Raw genomic sequence first — 15,395 nt, forward strand, 5'->3', positions numbered from 1 at the left:
TTTTAAATTTATTTTTTATTCTACTTGGAATTTGTTGATATTCTTGGATACATAGATTAATGTTTTTCCATCAATTTTGGGAAGTTTGTGGCCATTATTTTTGTTGGGCTTTTTATGTTAATTTTTCTTACCTTTTTCCCTGAATGCCCACAGGTTTTCTGGATCAGAGACAGAGTTCTTACTAAGTACCTCACAGTAAATAAGTGCATTGGTCCTCCTTTGTCCTAGTTCTTACCAGCTAGGAGATGCTTTGCGAGCCAGCTCAGTTGTTTTATGTGAGTAGCTGGGGGAGGGTGTGTGTTTTTCTTCTTATAAAGGGGAAGGAGTTAGCTGTCCCCCTCTTCTCCTCTTTACTCCAGTCCTTTGGTATGTAAATAAAAGCTCTTTAGGAGCCAGATACACTCTCCCTGCCTTGGCTTTTTAGACCTAGAGGTGTTTCCAAGTTCTGGGACCTCATGTCTCTTTGAAATGTGGATACTTAGGAAGATGATATTGTAGTCTCTCCTACTCCTTTGGAGCCAGCTTAGGTGCTTATCTTGTGATGTAACTGCTTGGCTTTCAGTGAGATAAGGAACTTTTAAACACATGGCTACAATTCTAATCCTGATGGTATGTGAAATGATTCTAGGAGAAGTAAAAGCAGACATTCTCTCACTTCATAGCATGTATGTTTTGCTGACCCAGGAGACGAAGGCTTTTTTTATAGGAATACTGAGAAATACAGGGAGGTTTTATTTCCCTCATCTTTTTCAGATATTTTTTTCTCTCCTTCCATTCCTTCTGGGTCTCCTATTACTATTTCTGAGTTTTCCTGAGTTCTGGGGGATGGCCGTTAGTCATGAGATGTGGGTCTTCTCAGGTATGGCCCTTCAGGATGACAATGGAAAGTCCAAGGCAGTAACCAAGCCCTCTGATTGGGCAGGAGTTCACTTTAAATCCTGCCTCCTCAGCACCAGGCAGCTGCTGATGTGTTTATGTTGTTTCACTCTCCATTTGCCTGCTTCCAATGGCTTCCTTGGATTCGTTTTCCGTTGGCAATGCAGGAGTCAGTCGAGCATGACAGACAACTTCCTTGTACACAAACTTCTTTACTGGCATTTCCCTCAAAACTCTGGAGGAGTTCATCTGCTCCTTTGTGGCATCTAGTATTAACCTGAGAGGAAGTCGGAGACCTAAATTTCTTTTTGTTCCTTTGTTCATAAGACTGTTTTCCCTGTAACCATGATGATTAAATGTTCCTCATTGTACTTTTTTTCTTTATGATTTTGCCTGTAATTTGATGAGGTCTTTTTATTGGTTTATTAAAAAGCATTTTTGGGAGCTTTTTCAATTCTGAAGTTTTCTGTAGTTATGGCTTTGGTTTTACTTGTTTTAGTTTCTTCTCCTCCAACTTGGCATCGTCACCTGTGAGGTTCAGGTTGGATCTCTGCTCTTTGCCTTCTGCATCTTCTTTTTCTTCATCTCTGTTCTTTTCTTGTAATTCCTCTTTTATATTTTGGGTTCAGTGTTTATACATTACAGTTCTTGTCTTTTAAGATTCTAATGTATCTTTTAGTTGTTGCATTTTTAATCAATCTAGTTTTTCTAATGTGTCAGTGCTCTCTTTTCATTATACTAATTTTTCCCAGGTGCTTTCTGTTCCTTTTAAAAATAGATGGTTCATTTTCCTGTTTTCCACTAATGATGGTTGTGTACCAAAGTTCTTTTTGCCAATTCTGATTCAGCTCCTCTGCTGAGGTTTCAGCATATCCTGTTCCTTATTTTGTTATTACTATTGTTTTCTTCTTATTCATTAAACCAGCAAATATTTATTGAGCACCTATAATATTATAGCCTATATCCTATAAGCTGGGTGAGTGACTGCAATAAAGACTGACCCCTGACCTCATGAATCTATCTTAACGGGGAAGCCAGACCATAATAAATACATATATTTATCTAATGATGACTCTTCAGAAAAATAAAGCAGGGAGAAGGCAGAGAGTGGGTACCCATGAGGCACAGCGCTTGCTGCCGGAGGGTATGTATATTAGCCCTGTTCCTGTGAGGCTTCTAGAGGTGCTTGCTGAATCTGTTGTTTTACTTTGAAGGTAGGCTGGTGCTGTGTTCTAGCCTGACTTCTAGAACATGTTTTGTACACGTTTGCTTGGTTTAACTGAGACTTTCCATTGTCTCCACTCCTTGGTTTTGGAGTGTGAGCGAATCCTAAAATCTCCAAATCCAACAGCTGGATCAACATTTTTTTCCTACCTCTACCCTCCGGCATAGTTGCTCTGCGTTTGGCTTGTTTCCTTCTTGTTGCCTGTTATTTTCTGGGAGTTGCAGCCTCTGAATCTGTATAGAAAGTTACCATGTTGGAGGAGTCACATACATTTTCTGATTGGGGCAGATAGTAAGAAGGAGACTTGTTCCTCAAAGGTACTTTCAGGCAGTTAGGCTTGCTAATGGTTACCAAACACATCTGTAGTTCAGGTTTATATAATTTGTAGTTAGTGGAATTGTTTCCTATTTTTTGAAAGAAGAACTGTATCCTGATTCAGCATTTTTGTGAGCTTGTATCTTTTGTTCTCATGGGTATTTTATTTTTAATTATTTTACACTCATCCAAAGGCAAACAGAATAATATAATGAACTCCCATATACTCATCTTCCAGTTTCAGTCATTTTCATGGCCAATCATGTTTCATTTATACCTCACTCGTTTATTGAAGTATGACGTATGTACAGAAAAGTGCACAGACAACAAACTTATCCTCATGTAATTAATTTGACACAAGTCTCAGACATCATATCATTCATCTGTCTTCACATATTAATATGATACAAACCTCAGACATCATATCATTTCATCCAGAAATATTTTATTATGTATCTCATAATAAGGATTTTTTTAAAGAAAATAAATACCGTTATTATATTAAAAAACAATTTTTAACATCGTAAAATATTCATTGAGTGTTCAAATTTCTAATTGTCTGTTTGTTTGAACCTGGAGCAATACAAGGTCCTCACATTATATTGGTTGATATATTTTTACGATTCTTCTCATAGGTAGTTTCTTCCTGCATTTGTGTCCTTTTTCCTCTCTCAATTTATTAAAGAAAGTGGGTGGGGATGTAAAGTACAGCATAGGGAGTATAGTCAATAATATTGTAATAACTACGTGTAGTGTCAGGTACTAAATTTATTGGTGGGATCACCTTGTAAGTTATATAAATGTCTAACCACTATACTCTACACCTGAAACGAATATAATATTGAATGTGAACTGTAATCCTATATAATAAAGGCCTAATATGCAAATCGACCAAACAGCAGGACAACTGGCCGAATGACTGGTTACTATGATATGCACTTACCACCAGGGGGCAGACGCTCAATACAGGAACTGCCCCCTGGTGGTCAGTGCGTTCCTACGGGGAGTGCTGCTCAGCCAGAAGCCAGGTTCATGGCTGGCGAGCACAGTGGCAGTGGCGGGAGCCTCTCCCGCCTCTGTGTCAGCGCTAAGAAGCAGCGAGCTGAGCAGTAAGGAGCAGCGAGCAGGTGGGCGGTAAGGAGCAAGGGGTCCTGGACTGCAAGAGGGATGTCCGCCTGCTGGCTTAGGCCTGCTCCCCACGGGAAGTGGGCCTAAGATGGCAGGCGAACATCCCCTGAGGGGTCTCAGACTGCAAGAGGATGCAGGCCGGGCCGAGGCCCCCCCCCCCCACAGTGCATGAATTTCATGCACCGAGCCTCTAGTTAAAAAAATAAAAAGTAATTTTAAAAAAGAAAGTGGGTCGTAGAGTTTCCCACAATGTAGATTTTGTTGATTGAATTGTTAATATGTTTCTGTCCTCTGTGTTTCCTCTATATTGGTTATTGGGTCTTGTGGTTCATGGGTATTTTAGTGAGATATTGGGAAAGGTTGTTTCAGGGCCTGAAGGAAGTTCAACCTCTCTCTCCAGGTGGAAATCCTCTTTATAATACCCTTACATGAGTGTTACCCAGACTTTGGTTGAACTCCTGTAGACATGGAGAATTGCCTTCTTTATACAAAAGGCCAAGTTAGTTAATAGATTTCTGCAAGTTTAAGCTCTAGAGTCAAATGCGTTATTGTACTATGATCCTAGTTTCACAGATGAGGAAACTGAGGAGTGGGGAGGTTAAGTAACTTGCCAGGTTAAGTAACTTGTCACACAGCTAATCAGGGGGAAGCTGGGGTTTGAACCTGGTCAGATCTGTAGTTCCATTATGCTTTTCTGCCTTCCTGTCAGATGTCCCTGTTCCTACTCTGGCTCCTGAAGCTCATTCAACATTAACATAACATTTGATTTTTACCAACTAGGTTTGATCCTGTTCAAGTCCATTGAGGTAGTTTGGAATATTATACCTGTTGTTGAAACATCACTGAGTGTATTAACTTATTGCCCCATTTGCATCTTGCCCAGAAGAGTACTGTGGAAACTTAACTATCTTAGAATGTCAGCTTTATTAAGACAAGGAGCCAGCCAGCGTGGCTCAGTGGTTGAGCGTCGACCTAGGAACCAGGAAGTCACGGTTTGATTCCTGGTCAGGGCACATGAAGGTCACTGTTTGATTCCCGGTCAGGGCACATGGAGGTCACGGTTTGATTCCCAGTCAGGGCACATGGAGGTCACGGTTTGATTCCCGGTCAGGGCACATGCCCCGGTTGTGGGTCGATCCCCAGTGTGGGGCATGCAGGAGGCAACCAATCAGTGATTCTCATCATTGATGTTTCTATCTCTCTTTCCCTCTTCCTTCCTCTCTGAAATAAAAAAAATAAAAAAAATAGAGGGAATTCTGTTGATAAGTATTTTCTTATACCTGAAACAGTGCTGATACATATAAGGAGCTCAATAAATACGTGCCAAATGATTGAAAAAGGCACACAGAGTTTTCATTACATCAGTCTAGTAGTTTGGTTGTTCTTTCCAATAGACAAGTTTGCTTTTTAGTAGCTAGATATTTATAAATTAAAACAATTATAAATTAATTCAGTAATAAAGGGGCTGTTGAATAAACAAGATTGTAAAGTTGGGATTCTGAATTATATCAGCTTCAACTCTTTGTTTCAGTATTTTGTTTTGGTTTACAATAGCTAGATAATATTAATTTACACAAAGACGCACTTGCAGACAGTAACTGGGTTATTTTTTAAAAGAAAAACAGTTTACCCTGAAATCTTATAATATTCTTTCATTAAACTAAACCCAAAGACTGAAGGTAGGAAATTTGTGTTTCAGAGAGAAACTATAACAATATCTAATGTCTAATATCTAATCATGCACCTATTCTTGGTTATGAAAGCTGGGCCAAACCTGCCCTAGTTTACAGCACACAGAGTGGGGGTTCTCCAGCCAGCAGCAGGGAGGCTGTTAGCGATGCAGAGTCTCAGGTCACACTTCACATGGGCAGACTCAGGATTTAAACTTTAAATGTACATTAACCTTTGAAAAGCACTGTCAACTTCATTAGGTGTAGGGTGGACCTGAGATTCTGCACTTCCAGCAGCTCCCAGACAATGCTGTTGCCACTAGTCCATGAGCCATGCGTGTAACAGCAAGCTACTACAACTTCTGTCATAATGAGAAAGTTATACAGTTACATGCGTTGACTCTCAGGCTGTGGCAAGAACACATACCTGGTAGATAGACCGAGTTAACTTGCCAGTTGTGGGCACAGAGCAGGTATGCTGTAATGGTGTGCTTATTTCCATGTACATTTTTTAAAGTGTGATTGTGCAGACCTGGATAAAAAATTCTGGAGAACTACATCTTTTTATATCTTTGACAGAAGTTTAGATACTATGCATAGAAATGGCAGCAAAAGCATAATTCTCAGATTTGCATAAAAATGAATTCTCCTGGCAGCACAAGCCAATGTGTGTGTTTGCATTTCTGGTTTTCAAAATAGTTAAAGATGTATTTCAAAAGTGAAAAAATACCCCAGAACTCTGGAATCTCACAGTTTGAAAACCATTGGTAAAGTGAAAGACTGGGCATTTGTCACTAACGTGTTGTTGACTTTGGGCCCAACATAGAGCCTTTCTGGATTTCTTTTTCTTCCATCAGAAAAGTGAAGGTCTGACTAAATAGTCTCTCCCTTAAGATGAATTCTTTTTTTAAAAAATATTTTTATTGATTTCAGAAAGGAAGGGAGAGGGAGGGAGAGATAGAAGCATCAATGATGAGAGAGAATCATTGATTGGCTGCCTCCTGCATGCCCCACACTGGGGATCAAGCCCGCAACTCAGGCATGTGCCCTGACTGGGAATTGAACCGTGACCTCCTGGTCGACGCTCAACCACTGAGCCATGAAGGCCAGGCTAAGGTGAATTTTTCTGTGCCTCTATGCTTTATTAGTCAGGGTTTTCCAGGGAAACAGAATCCATAGAATGGATGGATATATATAGGCTGTCCCTCAAAAATGTATGCACATACTTTGAATAATTATAAAGGCAGTGTTTATTAAAATACATTTCATTTTCAAAATTGAGCTGTCAGCTGAAATATGTATACACTAGAGACCCGGTGCACGACATTCATGCACTAGGGGGGAAGGCCCCTCAGCCCAGCCTATGCCCTTTAGCAGTCAGGGAGCCCTTGGCAGATGTCTGACTGACGGCTTAGGCCTAAGCTGCAGTCGGATATCCTTAGTGCTGCTGCGGAGGCGGGGAGGTTCCCATCACCATGGCTGTGATTGCCAGCCGTCAGCCCAGCTTGTGGCTGAGCGGTGCTCCCCCTGTGGGAGCTCACTCACCACCTGGGGCAGCTCCTGCATTGGATGTCTGCCCCCTGGTGGTCAGTGCATGTCATAGCGACAGGTCGTTCCACCATTTTGTTGATTTGTATATTACCCTTTTATTATATAGGATGTTTTGAGACACCCGGTATATATAAAATGAGACTTATTATAAGAAATTGGCTCACATGACTATGAAAGCTGAGCAATCCCGTGATCTGGTGTACATGCTGGAGGACCCAGGAAAGTTAATGGTATAACTTCCAGTCCACGTCCAAATGCCTGAGAACTAGGGGAGCCAATGTTGCGAGTCCCATCTAAGGGTGGAAGAAGACCAATGTTTCAGCTCAACAGTCAGACAGATAGAAAGAATTCAGTCTTTCTCTGACTTTTCTCTGTGGGCCTTCCATGGCGATGCCAATCTGCTTTACTCAGTCTACCGATTCAAATGAAGAGACCCTCTCCCCAACACACCGGGAATAATGTTAACTGGATACCTGGGTATCCGGTGGCCCAGTCAAGTTGACACACAAAATTAATCATAGCCTATGTCTTGCTCTGCAGCCTGATAGAACTGTAGAGTTTCATTAAGTCCAGTTCCTTGATCACACGGGCTGGTTTGGCATAGTGTAGGGCCAAGGATTTGAGCCAGTAGATAACGACGTGTCCTTGAGCAAGCAGGAACCTACAGGGGAGGCTCTGTAAAATGGAGGTCATATTTGTGCTTATGCCATATGTAGTTCTGAGGATTAGAGTAGGTAATGCATGTAAAGCATTAAGTGTATTGTTCAATATATATTAGCTGTTGTTTCTTTGCCAGATGAGAAAACTGAGGTGGAGAAGTAAATAATTTGCCTGAGTTTCAATATTCCCTTATTATAGACTTGGATCTAGAAGCCAGATCTTCTCATTCTCAATACAGTCTTCTCTGAACTCTAGGCTGGCTTTGCTGAAATACTCACCTTTTAAACTTGAAAAAAAATTTTTAAACAGATTCTTTAAAATTTTGCCTGGTCAGCCGAGGCCGGTTTGGCTCAGTGGATAGAGCATTGGCCTGTGGACTGAAGGGTCCCGGGTTCGATTCCGGTCAAGGGCATGTACCTTGGTTGCGGGCACATCCCAAGTGGGAGGTGTGCAGGAGGCAGCTGATCGATGTTTCTCTCTCATCGATGTTTCTAGCTCTCTATTCCTCTCCCTTCCTCTCTGTAAAATATCAATAAAATCTATTTAAAAAAAAAATTAAAGAAAATTTTGCCTGGTCAGATAGTGCCCCACTGGCCACATTCTGTGTCTTTCTTTATGTGTCTTCGTTTTCATTAGAATAATTTGTGATTATCTGAATAGTTTTATCTTTATGGTTTATTATCTATACTAATAATAGAGGAATATGCAAATTGTCCAGGACACCATCACAGTAACAGTAACAGCTGAACAGCAGGCTGTGTGGGGCCACAAGGCCGGCAGGGGGGTTAGTGAGGGACAACCAAACGACTGAACAGCAGGCTGTGTGGGGCAACAAGGCCGGCAGGGGGTTTAGTGAGAGACGACCAAACGACTGAACAGCAGGCTGCATGGGGCAACCAGGTTGGTGGGGTGGGGGGAGGCAGTTGGGGGCGACCAGGCCAGCAGAGGGGGGCAGTAAGGGGTGACCAGGCTGCCGGGGGGGGGCAGTTAGGGGTGATCAGGCTGGCAGGCAGAGGTGGTTAGGGGTGATCAGGCTGGCAGGGGGTGCAGTTAGGGACGATCAGGCAGGCAGGCAGGTGAGCAGTTACGAGCCAGTGGTCCCGGATTGTGAGAGGGATGTCTGACTGCCGGTTTCAGACATTCCCCAAGGGGTCCCCGATTGAAGAGGGTACAGGCTGGGCTGAGGGAATCCCTCCATGCACTGGTTTCATGCACTGGGCCTCTAGTATTCTATATACTGGGGATATGGATGATCAATTTTTGAGCTTTCTAAGCATCTGTTTTTCTAAAGAGAATGATGTGTGTATGTAAATTGTGTATGTATATTAACTGTTACATGTTTTCTTTACAATTTTTGATTCTCAGATAAGATGGCTATTTTCTGCCGAAACCGGTTTGGCTTGGTGGATAGAGCGTCAGCCTGCGGACTGAAGGGTCCCGGGTTCGATTCCGGTCAAGGGCACGTACCTTGGTTGCGGGCACATCTCCAGTGGGAGGTGTGCAGGAGGCAGCTGATCGATGTTTCTCTCTCATCGATGTTTCTAACTCTCTATCCCTCTCCCTTCCTCTCTGTAAAAAATCAATAAAACATATTTAAAAAAAAAAAAAAAAAAAAAAAAAAAAGATGGCTATTTTCTCCTGCTGTTTCTAGCACTTGCATTTTGTACATCGTTTTTTGTTCAGAAAGAATTCCAACCAAGCAGCAATTTTTCTCATTGCTTATTGACAATAGGCTGATCCATGAGCAACTTCAGTTTGACATTTGATTTTATAAGTGTTATGATACACTCACTTTGCTTTTAGTTCTTAATTTTAACTTTTTAAAATCTTTCTTTCTCTTGCAGTTGAAAACAATCCTCGAACAGGAAACCTTGGTGCATTGATTAAGGTCTTCCTTTCTAGAACCAAAGAACTAAAACTTTCAGCAGAATGTCGGAAGTAAGCTGCCTGATTAATCATGTTCTTTTCATATTTATCAAGGAGTATTTTTCATCTTTTAGAAATCGATTATGGTCTTTTAAAAGCTATTCAAGGAATTATACTTATTATGAAGGGAAAAAAGTAAAAGAGAGGTTTTAATTTGCTGTCCAAGTCACTGGGGGGAGATGATGAATTCGGGAATCTGCTTTCAGCATTTTAGATAATCTTTAGAAATATATTATTTAAGTAGATTAATAGTGATCTAATTATTACTAAAAAGGTCATTATTCCCCATTTTTACTGCTGGACATATGACTTAATTTGAGTATTATTTCATTCCACATCTGTTTCCTTAATTTCTTTCATTAGATGAAAGAAGATTCAGATTAGGTATTATAATTCTATATTAGATGCAATGGGAAGCTAACCTTTTATGTGCTCAAGCATTTTTTAATACCTTTTTTTTTCTGGTTAGCTCTTAAAAGATTGTTCATTGCCCAGCTCCCAAGCAAATTATATTGAATCCCACAAAAGTTTTTCTTGTGAGTTCACGGTTATTAATACAAACAGCAAATATTGTACTGTGCTACTGGTGATACTCCATTTAAAAATTTGGTTGTGGCCCTAACCGGTTTGGCTCAGTGGATAGAGCATCGGCCTGCGGACTCAAGGGTCCCAGGTTTGATTCCGGTCAAGGGCATGTACCTTGGTTGCTGGCACATACCCAGTGGGGAGTGTGCAGGAGGCAGCTGGTTGATGTTTCTCTCTCATCGATGTTTCTAACACTCTATCCCTCTCCCTTCCTCCCTGTAAAAAAAATCAATAAAATATATTTTTAAAAATTTGGTTGTGTATTTGCATATATTCTCCTTATGGTACTATGTATTTTTAATTATTTTAGCTTTTCTTTGAATTGTCTGGTGTGGGAAAGCTATAAAGTTAAGAACAAAGAGCAGACATGCCTAAAGGATAACATTTTTTTTTAATTTTTTTTATTAAGGTATTATATGTGTACATATCTTACCATTGCCCCCCCCCCCCCACTCCCATACCTGCCCTCACCCCCCAATGTTTTGCATCCGTTGGTTACTTAAAGGATAACATTTTTATTATGGTGACTTGCTATGTAAAATACATAGAATGAAATATGAAGTAAACTGTAATAGATTTCACTGGTTCAGTGTCGTAAATCACGAGCCATTAAAAGATATGGACATTATTCTAATATTACAAATACAACAGGGAAAACTATGGATCAATCATGAAGAAATCATTGACTAGAAATAAACTGATTGTGCTCATGATTAAATATTGATTCTTATGTGACCTTGGTTTTTCTTTTTCAGTCACATCTTCATTTGGCAGACAAACAATGCTTTGTTTATTATTTGCTATTTGCTGAAAGTGTTCATCTGTGAGATGTCAGAAGAGGAATTACAACTTCATTTTACTTATGAAGAAAAGTCTGGCAGTTACAGTAAGTATTGCCTTTGAAGATGATCTGGGAATCACATGTGTAACAACATATAAGCACAAAATTTGAGGAATAAATTAAAAATTTGAAAATTCCATTGTTCCTCTCATAATTTTTATTTTTAAATAACCTGACACTGTCACTCTTTTCCCCCCTGTATTTAATTTAAAAGAACCAAGACTCTCATTGTTTTTTTTTCCTTTTTTTAGAATAAGGCAGCCAGTAAGATTGAGACTTTTATTTATTTTGATTTCATGCATATGAAACATAAAAATAAAAATCACAAGTATTTTTTTCAGAAAACAGATGTCAGTTTAAGTATCATTACTAGGGCAATGCATTATTAAGTGAGACAACCAATCAGAAGATTTTGTAAGTATTAAAGGTTACTTTCGTAGATATAACAACAGTCTCTGAGTCTGGATGTCTTTGGGATTATTTGATCAGAAATAACATTTTCAAGGACAGTTTTATGATGCTGATGTATGTCATCTTTTTCTGAAGTTACAGGAAAAGTTTACTATTTTCTCTTGATATTGCTGACAGGTTTATTTTTTTGCCTGTAGTTTTTAAGATCAGTTGCTCGCATTTCATTCCTTAGCATTAAAAACAACAACCGGGAAGGTGAAAGGGGAGAATGGGATTGTTAATAAAGGAAATATGGGGAATGCAGTGTTTTGCATCTAACCTTCATGCTATCTCCTCTCTTTCTGAGGCCAACGGCAGTGTTGGTCTTGCATTTCTTGGGTTTATTTTTTAAAACACACCGTTGCTTGCATTAGGTGTTCTTGCTTATTACCTAGAGTTTTTACATTGATTTTGAGTTTTACGACATGAATATGTTTAATTTCCTAGTTTGATAATCAGCCTTCCAAGTTTGTTAACTATATACTACTAGAGGCCTGGTGCATGAATTCCTGCATGGGTGGGGTCCCTCGGGGTGGCCTGTGGAGATTGGGCCCCAGCTTGCGCCCCCAACCTCGCAGCCCCGTAGCCCTGCCTGGCATCCTGCCTTGGCCTGACGCTGCCCACTCACCTGCTCCACCATCCTGCTGCTGTCCCGCTCTCGTTGGGGTCCATTGGGGCCAGCAACGCCTCCACTGCTGACTGCTGCCAGTGCCATGTCACCAATGCCTGCCATGTTCTGTGCCGCCCCCTGGTGGTCAGCACACGTCATAGTGAGCAGTCGAACTCCAGGTCTCCTGGTTGAACGACTGCCTGAGGGGACAATTTGCATATTAGGTTTTTATTATATAGGATGTTTAAAAAATTAGAGCTTTTAATAGAATTGTGTCTTGCTAGTTTTGTTAACACTAGGCTTTGTCTTTGTGGGACCAACAGTGCCAAAACATAGTTCGCTTAGGGCAGTGGTCGGCAAACCGCGGTTCGCAAGCCACATGCGGCTCATGAGCCGTGGTTTGCCGCTCTGTTGACTAATGAGTTTGCCGACCACTGGCTTAGGGAGTTGTAAATCTTTGCAGGAAGTGTTAGCAGTAAGAATGGAGTGAATATTTATCCCCAGAGAGCCTAAGAGGATAGTCCAACCAGCACTTGTAACCTTAACACTTTGTTTGTATTATGTCATAAAATTGTGTATATTTTATACTTTTATTTAACCACAGTATCACTTATCCTATATAATAAAAGCCTAATTTGCAAATCGACCGAACAGTGGAATGACCTGTTGCTATGATGCACACTGACCACCAAGGGGCAGACATTTAATGCAGAAGCTGCCCCCAGCCCACAGGCCCTGACCGGAGGCGGCAGGGGGCGGGGCTGGCGAGCTGGTGGCGCCAGGCCAACCAAGGCAGGTGCCAGCAGGGGCCCTCCGATCACCCTGCCGGTTGCCCCACAGATCAGCCCTGATCACTGACCAGGCCTAGGTACCCTACCCGTGCATGAATTTTGTGCACTGGGCCTCTAGTCTATATATATAAAAGCCTAAGTGACAGTTACAACCGGTTGACTGAACAACTGGTCGACTGATCGCTATGATGCGCACTGACCACCAGGGGGCAGATGCTCAATGCAGGAGCTGCCTCCTGGTGGTCAGTGTGCTTCCACAGCCAACCTCCCCCGGCTGGCCAAACTCCTGCAGTCCCTTCCTCTGGCCGGCCGGCTCTGATCAGGGCTGGGCGAGACGGCCTCGATTGGCCCCAATCACCGGCCAGGCCAAGGGAGCCCACCCATAAACGAATTCGTGCACCAGGCCTCTAGTTTACATATAAAAGTATTTTTCATTACGTAACATTGAGTAAATTGATGCACTTGAGAGCTACACTGTGTTGGTTTGGGGGCCAAATGTCTTCCTGGGGTACCCTCTCTGTACCTGCACTCCCTGCTCATCTTCAAGTTGGAGAAGCATGTGTCTACCTTAGGCCACATTCTGGGTGGCCTAAGGTAGACACAGTGTAAAAATGACACTTTTCCAGCCATGGCCACATTGTCAAGATGGTTGTGTCATTAAAAGAGCCGTCTGTAAGGTCTGATAATTGGGTGATTCTATCTGTGCTGACAGACTGTCCTCTTTTATACAGTTAGCAATTCAGACTTTTATACATGCTCTTTTCATTTTGTTCGTTTTATTTACAGTTGAGTTTCCTGTTGGTCCACCAGTTAAATCCAGTAAATATCTTTTTAAGGTTGAAGACTTGCTGTTTTTGACATATGTAATTATTTTCATCTTAGCCTTACATTATGTTAGTTTGAGACTTCTTACCACATAGTAAAGTCTTCTTTATATTTTTTGCCAATGTCTTTTTACAGTTTTTGAAAGTATGATGCACAGATACTGTTGAGTTGGAAAATATGGAACCTTGCAGTAGCTGGAAACATCCATTTATCAGCGAATATCTGAATTAGGTGTGTGAAGGACTGTTTAGGGATAGATAATATACAGTAGTACAGGTAGTTTGAAGGGTGAAATGACAAGTAGAGAACCATCTGCAAACAGTTGCCCAAAGTTGAGAATAAACAACTATTCTCAATTGAGAGACTGAAAATAGAAGCAAAAAAAAGGGGGGGGGGGCGGGTGGGAGGAGATAAGGTGAAAGGATGGTGCAAAGAGGAGGCCACTGGGGTCAGTAGCACAGGGAGAGAGCACAGGTTTGCATTGTGAGAGCATACTGAGGGGAAGACAGGCAGGTCATTTGCTGAGAGCTGGGAGAGCAGGGTATGTGGGCCTGCGGAGCGTAGTAACCTGTTAACACAGCTTTGTGGAGAGAAGAGAGACTAGGGGCTTGTCAAGTCCAAGGAAAAGGCTTGCTTAACTACATTTCCTTGGCGTAAAAGAGTTCCATATAAATTTATTTCAAGAAATTATTTTGTGGGGCTTGTTCTTAAGCATAGTGAATTCAACATACCTGTTTATTTTTGCTTTCTCCTGAAACCCCAATAAAATCAGTAAGGGACTTATAAAAAGTCATGTACTCATTACTCAGTTTAAGAGGAGGAAAGGGGGATACAATGTTAACAACATTTTGCAAGTTGGAAAATTGAGTAATGGTGAACCCAACTGATCAGTGAAAACTGAAAGCTAAATGCCTTCGGGGTTGGAGAACACTAGAAAAAAGCCAGTTCTTGCCTCAGAACCCTGGAAAAGCTTAGGAGTTGGAAGTACCAGGTGTGTTCAAAGCAGACAATGTTATTTTTAGGAAAGAGGAAGTCCATTTGCTTTTCGTTAAGTTATGAAGAATATTTACAGGCATATTTGAATTTGCTAATTAGAAGTTTAAATATGATTTTTAATACAGAATAGTAATTCCAATATTAGCTTCACAATGGTTTTCTGAATATATTTATAGTATGTGTAATCTAGCCATGTGTCTTCCATTTTTGCTCTAAATTTTTCAGGCTCATTATTCACCTGTTTTTGGAATATAGCTCTGTTATTTCCTGATTGAGTTTTTCAGTGCTTGTATTTGGCACAGTGTGGTATTGGGCAGCATTGAGAAATAACAGCTTGACTTTACTAATGTAAAGAAAACAACAAAGATTAACTCTCATCTGTTAATATATTTTTTTTAAATATATATTTTTTAAATATATTTTTATTGATTTCAGAGAGGAAGAAGAGGGAGAGAGAGAGAGAAACATCAATGATGAGAGAGAATCATTGATTGGCTGCCTCCTGCACACCCCCCACTGGGGATCGAGCCCACAACCAGGGCATGTGCCCTTGACTGGAATCAAACCCAGGACCTTTAAGTCCGCAGGCCGACGCTCTACCCATTGAGCCAAAACAGTTAGGGCTGTATATTTTTAAATAATTACATGTAAACTGATTTAAATGACCCATGTGTTTCTTTTTTCTGGCCACTTCTTTGTTTTCCACCAGCACTGTTTTTTCTCTTCTTCAAGTGAGTGGTTTTTAAAACTCGTTTTGCGCTCTCTCCCCTCCCACTCTGATGGAAGACATTTGATTATGACATTATTCTGCTATGCTCTGGTCCACTCCCTAAGGCCAAAATGAGAGCGTGGTATGTTAGCATTTGGTACCGGGTGCCGAACAGGAAGAATAGGAACTGAAGCTTAGTTTCAGGTATGGATTATCGGAGCTGTTAGGATCACAGAT

The 15,395-nt window shown here is 41.1% G+C and overlaps 1 protein-coding gene across 5 annotated transcripts in view; it reads left to right on the plus strand.

The window, feature by feature from the left end:
* DYM (dymeclin) overlaps positions 1-15,395 on the plus strand; it is a 260,359-nt gene that overhangs the window by 37,725 nt on the left and 207,239 nt on the right. For all 5 annotated transcript variants that reach the window (XM_080684272.1, XM_080684270.1, XM_080684273.1 and 2 more), the window contains 2 exons: positions 9,270-9,363; positions 10,692-10,822. In XM_080684272.1, the coding sequence (XP_080540398.1) occupies positions 9,270-9,363; positions 10,692-10,822 (225 nt within the window). The remainder of the gene's footprint in view (positions 1-9,269; positions 9,364-10,691; positions 10,823-15,395) is intronic.

This window comes from Plecotus auritus (assembly GCF_963455305.1).
Source record: "Plecotus auritus genome assembly, chromosome: 8".
Lineage (NCBI taxonomy): Eukaryota > Metazoa > Chordata > Mammalia > Chiroptera > Vespertilionidae > Plecotus > Plecotus auritus.